The sequence below is a fragment of the Magnolia sinica genome, chromosome 3 (assembly GCF_029962835.1).
Source record: "Magnolia sinica isolate HGM2019 chromosome 3, MsV1, whole genome shotgun sequence".
Lineage (NCBI taxonomy): Eukaryota > Viridiplantae > Streptophyta > Magnoliopsida > Magnoliales > Magnoliaceae > Magnolia > Magnolia sinica.
The window spans coordinates 2,641,995-2,649,882 of NC_080575.1; the positions used below are offsets into that span (position 1 = coordinate 2,641,995).

The following is a 7,888-nucleotide window of genomic DNA, read 5'->3' on the forward strand; positions in this document are numbered from 1 at the left end:
GCCTGTGAGTAGCCGGGTGGCTACTGGACGGTGCTCTGTAAGGCCCACCATGGTATATGTGTTTTATCCATGCCATACATTTATTTTTCTAGGTCGTTTTAGGCATGAACTCAAAAATCGAGATGGATGGATCGAAATCTCAAGTAGATCCCACCATTAAAAAAACAGTGATTGAACGCCCACCATTAAAAACTTCCCATGGCCCACTGTAATGTTTTGTTTGCCATCCAATCTGTTGATTAGGTCATACGCTTAGATGAAGGGAAAACCCAAAAATCAGCTTCATCCAAAACTTTCGTGCCTATAAGAAGTTTTTAACGGTGAGCGTTCGTCCACGTGAGATTTGGATCGGGCTTATTTTTAGGCTCATGCATTAAAATAAGTTGGAAAATGGATGAACGGTGTGGATAAAACACATTTATTATGGTGACGTCCACAGAGCACCGTCTAAGTGGGTACTGGCCAGTACCCAATCTGCGTCCCTTTTGCCACACGATGCTTCAATGGCTAGAGAAATGAACATCATGTACTGATTATACTACAAATGGTTAGATCATTGATCTAAACCATCCATTTTCAGAACACTCCCCATCCAGGTTGGATCTAATCAGATCAACGGTTTGGATTACCGAAATAAAGCCTGTGAGACCCAACAATTCATCATTTACTAAAGTGTGGCAAACTACAGAGAAAGAGGGGAATGGAAGAAAACTCAAAACGAAAAGATACCCTCTTCTCTCTCCTTTTCCCGGCCAAAACTTTTGTAGCAGCTGCAGCATCTCCTCCATCAAAATCTCACCTCCTGTAACATCTCCCAGCCAAAATCTCGTCCCTAACCTCATCTAATCTCGCCAAAATCTCGCCCCTACCTCCATCCACTGTCCTCTCCGCCATTTCTCCACTAAAATCTCGCCCCCACCACTGCAAAATCTCGGCCCGGCTTCAATTCTTGCCACCGCTGCTTCATTTTCTCGTCCAAAATCTCACCACCTTCAAGCGAAAATCTAGTCATCGCTGCAGCATTCCGTCATTTTGAACATTTACACCCTCAAAACTTTAAAATCCAAACCCAAAACTTCACTTCAGTTGCGACATTCGCCCCTCAAATTCTCGAAAATGGCCTTTCTCCATCTCACCTTCTTCTCATTACTTGTCTCTTTCTTCTCAAAACCGATCACAGCCGTCGATTCTCATCCGGACACGATTTCTCTACTCAGCTTCAAATCCTCCGTTGAATCCAACCCTCCAAATCTCCTCTCAGATTGGGACCCCACACTCAAGCCTCACTGCGATTGGCACGGCGTCGCCTGCGATGGATCCTCCGGCAGAGTTATTTCTCTCAATCTCACCGGAAACGGCGCCGGTCTCGCCGGGATTCTGACACCCTCCATCGGGAATCTCTCATCGCTCCGGATCCTCTCTGTCCCCCACAATTCGTTCCACGGCGAGATTCCCGAGGACATTGGACGGCTCCAATCGCTCGAGGTTCTCGAGCTTCAAGGTAACAACTTCTCTGGGCAGGTTCCGCTGCAGATCGCCCGCATTCCGTCCCTCCGGTTTGTGAATCTCTCCCGCAATTCGCTATCAGGACCGATCCCTGAGGATCTGATCGGATTCTCCAGGATCGAGTCCATCGATCTTTCGTATAATCTGCTCTCGGGCGGGATCCATGTGAACCCTTCGAGCTGGTGCGGGTCGCTTGCTCATCTGCGGGTCTCGAGTAATTACTTGATCGGTAAGATCCCACCGGAAATTGGGAACTGCTCGAATCTGCGGTCGCTGTTGATTGATGGGAACATTATCGAAGGTCGGATTCCACCTGAGATTGGACGGATTTCTGAGCTTCGGATTCTAGATGTTTCAAGGAACAGTCTAACTGGAAGGATCCCGACAGAGCTTGCAAACTGCAGTAAGCTCTCAGTTCTTGTTTTGACGAATTTGGCTGAGTTTGATTCTGCCGTTGATTCGGCAGTGAATGCTCGAGGAGAATTCAATGCTTTCGTGCACGGGATTCCTTTCGAGATACTTTCTATTCTAGCTCTTGAAGTTCTTTGGGCTCCGAGGGCGAATCTCAACGGTCGATTGCCAGGCAACTGGAATGAACAGTGTGGATTACGGATACTAAATCTCGGGCAGAATTATATTGATGGGATAATACCAGAAGGGCTCGGTATGTGTCGGAATCTTTCATTCTTGGATTTGAGTTCAAATGAATTGCAGGGATCAGTTCCATTTCAGTTACAGATTCAGTGTATGAATTACTTGAATGTTAGCCACAATTCGCTATCTGGGTCTCTGCCGGAAATCAGTAAGACTAGTTGTAATTCAAGTGTTAATCTGTTCGAAGATGAAAAATTTGCTGCTCTGCTTTCTAGTGCTTGGATGAACAGCCCGTTTGGATCGATTTTGAATGTGAGTTTTGTGGTTCTTCATGATTTTAGCTGGAATACTTTAGTGGGGCCGTTACCGTCGTTCTCATTAGGAAATTATTTTCTATCAAAACAGTTCAAATGGTCGTATGGGTTACTCCTGAATAACAATCATTTTAATGGGTCACTTCCAATCGAGCTTTTTATGGATTGTAATGGTGTGCAAGGCTTTGCAGTTAATCTGAGTGTTAATCAGATATCAGGTGGAATAAACGGACGGTCGATTGTTAGCTGCTTGCAGCTAAAGAGTGTGGAAGCAGCATCTAATCAGCTTAGTGGGCCGATCCCTCCCGGAATTGGTGACTTACAAATTCTTGAACGCCTTGACTTGAGAGATAATAGATTGAATGGAACGTTACCCGATCAGCTCGTGACACTGAGGAATTTGAAATGGGTTCTTCTTGGGGGGAATGGCTTAACTGGAGAAATCCCTATCAAACTAGGACAGTTGGCATCTCTTTCGGTTTTGGATCTCTCTAGAAATGCTCTAACTGGTAAAATCCCCACCAGTTTGGCAAATGCCTCAGATCTTGAAACCATGTTGCTTGATCACAACAAGCTTTCTGGCGAAATCCCTTCATCCTTCTCGTTGCTTTCCAATCTTATGAAACTAGATGTTTCATTCAACAACCTTTCTGGTAACATACCACATCTTGAACATTCTGGCAACTGTGATTCCTTCAAGGGAAATTCCTTTGCGCAACACTGTCCGGATTCGAACTCCTCGCCGCCCGCTGGTCTCCCATTTCCACTCGAAGTCCGAAGATGGGGTGGTCGAAGTAGTAAATTGAAGTCGTTTGTGATAGCACTGGTAGCTTCTGCCTCTGTGATAGTCTCTGTTCTTGTAGTGCTGATTCTAGTCCTTGTTTTTGGAAGGAGAAAGCTTGGTAGGCTCACCAGCCTAAGACGGAAAGTTGTCGTGACGTTTATGGATGCTCCCACAGAGCTGAATTACGACGGTGTTATTAGAGCGACGGGGAATTTCAGCATCACAAATTTGATTGGAACGGGTGGGTTTGGAGCTACCTACAAGGCAGAGCTGGTCCCTGGCTTCTTAGTAGCTGTGAAGAGGCTGTCCATGGGTAGATTTCAAGGCCTTCAACAATTCGATGCGGAGATCAGAACATTAGGAAGGATCCGCCACAAGAACCTCGTTACTCTTATTGGCTACCACATGGGAGAAGCAGAGACATTTCTGATCTACAATTATCTACCGGGCGGGAATCTAGAAACCTTCATTCACGAGAGATCTGATAAAAACGTGCGGTGGCCCGTTATTCACAAAATTGCTCTAGATGTGGCCCATGCATTGGCCTACCTTCACTACTCTTGCATCCCTAGGATAGTTCACCGTGACATCAAGCCAAGCAACATCCTGCTCGACGAAGGCCTGAATGCATATCTGTCAGATTTCGGATTGGCTAGACTTCTTGAAGTGTCTGAGACCCATGCTACGACGGATGTGGCTGGCACATTTGGGTATGTTGCGCCTGAGTATGCGACCACTTGCAGGGTCTCTGACAAGGCAGATGTTTACAGCTTCGGGGTTGTGCTTTTGGAACTGATATCAGGGAAGAGGTCTCTTGATCCGTCGTTCTCAGAGTATGGGAACGGGTTTAATATTGTTGCATGGGGGAAGTTGCTGATCAAGGAGGGGCGCCCATCCGATCTTTTCTCTCCGTCCATGTGGGAAACAGGGCCCCAGGATCATCTGGTTGGGATGTTGAAGCTTGCACTGGCATGCACCGTCGAGTCACTCGCCATTCGGCCTTCAATGAGGCAGGTTGTGGATAGATTGAAACAGTTTAAGAGCTCTTGAAATCGAACTTGTGATCATGAGTGTTGGGACATTGTCCAGATGATCACGGTCCAGAAAAGTTAAGAAATCCACAATGTTGATGTGAGTGCATTCGTCTTTCATAAACTCCTATTTAATTTTCATCTCCTTCTATCTTATGATGGCTGATTTTCGAGTCTCTCTTGACTCCATTTTCCAGATAACATTCTAATGTAGAAAGTGTAGTGGAAAAACTTGAAATGCTACGCCATTACAGATTTGGTAGTAATCTTGTAGAAAGCTTTCTTTAGCTAGAATTTCTTCAATTCAGTTTGCAATGTAGAACTTCACATTTTAGGTATCCCAGCAATATGCAAGTCGCTGATATTTCATGGAGATAGAAAGTAAATAATAGTTAATGATATTAAAATTCCTTCATAAGCTTCCATTGCATGAAACTCCCTGGAAAATCAGTGTTCCCACACCCACATTCTGGCATCGGATGTCATGCCATATCGAGTTGGATTTTTTAATTCAATTAGGTAGCATTTGGATGCTCGGTTGAATTGGATTGCAATAAATAGATCCAGTATAGGGGAAATGACTGAAGTGGGGCTAGCCTGATTGCTTACCAAATGAGGATCTGACCCCCAAATTGAAATTCCTACCTTCTCAGCCCCAATTTGAAATGCATGGAATTGTAATTAAAAGGTCAGGTCACCCCCACTTGGGTCATTTCTTCCGTACTGAATCGGATTGTTGCAATTCAGTTAGATTGAGCAACCAAACACATCCTTTATGCAAGCACTAATCAAATGTATAACTACTGTTCTATAGGATTGCTAATCTGAATTACTCTGTAATTGGATTCTTGGGTCCTTTGCCTTCATTGTCCTGACTGAATGCTAGCGTCTGCAGGCACCAAGAAGATTGATGCAAGAAATCTATTCTACTCTGCAATCTACATGCACAGATAATTCTCCCTCTACATCTGAGGTTGCTATGTTTTCCTCTGTTGCTTTTCCTATGTATGGAGCTGTAAATAAGCTCGAGATCTTAGATTCAATAGCCTGGCTAACAATCTTTTCTATTTGTTTTCTGCAGAATCAATTGCCTGAGTGTTGGTTTGTGTCACATTCCAAAACCAGTACTTGGGATTGCAGTGTCTGATCAAACAGCTTGCTGGGTGCTGAAGCAAGGCAGCCGATTTTCCATTTCATTGCAATCTCAGTGAAATTGGATTGCTTGTGAGCCACTCATTTCGTGATTTACCTGATTCACAATTCGGTTCATGCGATTTGAGCTGCGGTTCTAAAAGTACTGTAAACGGAATCGAAATCAGATTTTGGCTAGTGAGTTGATTTCTCATCAGCTGTGGCTGCAAGAAATCTGCATCTGCTATCCATTTCAGGAAGAGGGTGTTAGCTCATCCAAGCATAATGCATCAGCTTGATTTGTGTTGCTATGTGTGTGAGGAACCATGGACGTATCCGTATGAGTGGATCTTTGGGTATTTGGTATGGCCCACCTTAACAAACGGCTGGATATGCAATTGCCCATTTCACAATAGCCTGATTTTTAGAGTTCTGTATTTTGGTTTGAGCTCTGCAGTTAGCAGTTGGCAATGCACTCATAGGAATAGCAGTAAATGCAATTAACAGGGATAGACAATCTGTTTGGGAATTTCTCTCTTGACGGCATGATAATGCATCCACACGTGTGGAGAGCATCCATGCCGTGTGTCACACGTTCCATATGTATGTTTCGGGGCTAACAAATCTCATATGTAGATGTGCGCGTGTGGGATTGTGCAGTTGGAGTCACCCCTAATCAACCCGACCCAAACCATTTACTAAACGGGTGCATTAATCTTCGGCACGACCCGACCGACCCGCTTAAAATTCACCGAGCCCAAGCCCGACCCGACCAGATTGGTCACAACCCCACTCAGGTTTTAGAATGAAATCTGGGCTCCTAGCCCAATTAAAGAATTACTATATACGTACATGAGAAATGATGATTTAGTGAGCTAAATGCACCAAAACCTTTCCATACACTTAGTTGCATTTGGACTAGTTGACATACACATCACATATTTGGACCGTCCATTAGATCTAGTCGACTATTTGTAGGCTTCCTTGCAAAAAAAAAAAAAGTAAAAAAAAGTAAAAAGAAAAATCACACCACACGGATAATCCAAAACTGTAAAATCAGTAGCATGCAAATGGATGGACAAGATTGTTCGCAGAAGATAAGTCCAGTCACAGATGCTTAGGCCCATCTGTTTGGTGTTATTTTATAGAGAAGTGGACGAAGTGTGGACTGAACCTAATGGACGGTCCAGATAGGTGATGCTGGTGCCAACAAGTCCAAATGCAACTAGGTGCACTGAAGGGTTTCCATACACTATTTCTCTACATACATACGCACGCACGTTTGTATCTATAACCTGAGCTCGAGCCGCTTATTCATTTAGCTTGACCAAACCTGCTTCATAAGCGGGCCGGACCAATGGACCTGTGGGCCAACCCAACCTATCATCACCCCGACTTGCTAGACTCATCATCGAATCAACAAAGACTCGGTGAGTTAACACCTTGACTCGGTCCACTACGAATGACTCATGTTAGCCCGGGTCATTCGATTGTACTACTATGCATGTGTTTTGGTACTTTTACATGACCAATGGTGTGTTTGGTAGCACAAAATATCATGAATTCATCCTATTTTCAACCAAATTGGATTGATTAACCATGAAATTTCATAACATTTGGTGCAACCAAACACACTTGAAAGTATCTCTATTGATTTGTTTACATGTATGCCCCCAGCGACGGCTAGTCCGTCGCATCTTAATGAAGATGGACCATGCACTAAATTACATCTCAACGGGATGATCATAACCGTCTGATATGTGGTCAACAAATAAATGGTTGTAAATTTAACAGAAAAGCCCCGATGGTTAGAATTTTCCAATTTACACTCTTTATAAAGGGCGGTCGATTTGTGGCGGGATCGGAAGCCGAACACTCCAAATAATTGAACCACGCGTAGCATTTGTCATAATTAAAAACCCACACACATTGTACAAGGAATGGAATAGTCTATTCCTCATATGGGCCAAGTTATCTATACCATAGGGCCCACTTAATAAACGGCTCAAGTGTCTTTGTCCCCTTTTACTAGTAGATTTCAATTGCAGGAATGTCTACACATGTGATGATATTCGAAGTTGGGGTGGTGCCGGAGGATTCGAAATGGCAAGCCCCTTGGTATTGCTTTGAGAAGAAAATGGAGGGAAAGAACCCTAAACCACAATCTGTAATTGCGTATGCTACTCTGGAGACTTGGATGCAGACGAAGAGAGCTTCAAGAAGCTTAATGAATTTTTTAATGTGATAATCATTTATTGACTTGAAAAAGCATAGAAGTATTGTTTAGTTGGTAATCATTTATTTTAATAGTTTGATTCAAAATTATACAAACTAGATCATTTTCTTGAAAACAAAATTACTTTTTCCGAAAAAAAATTGTAATATCAACTATATTAAAGACTATCATTTGACTATTGGTAGCAAGGTATTCAAAATCAGTTATGTAACCGTAACGGTCATAACCGTTATGGGGTCGAAACCGCCATTACAGAAAAACAGGCCATAAAGGCCCTGTAACAGACCGTAAC

General features: G+C 43.5%; 1 protein-coding gene across 1 annotated transcript; it reads left to right on the plus strand.

Moving 5' to 3' along the window:
- Positions 1-601: 601 nt before the first annotated feature.
- LOC131239280 (LRR receptor-like serine/threonine-protein kinase RPK2) lies at positions 602-5,808 on the plus strand. The gene is made up of 2 exons (XM_058236902.1): positions 602-4,329; positions 5,125-5,808. The coding sequence occupies exon 1, from the start codon at positions 1,117-1,119 to the stop codon at positions 4,246-4,248; it is 3,132 nt and encodes a 1,043-aa protein (XP_058092885.1). The 5' UTR covers positions 602-1,116; the 3' UTR covers positions 4,249-4,329; positions 5,125-5,808.
- The last annotated feature ends 2,080 nt before the right edge of the window (positions 5,809-7,888 follow it).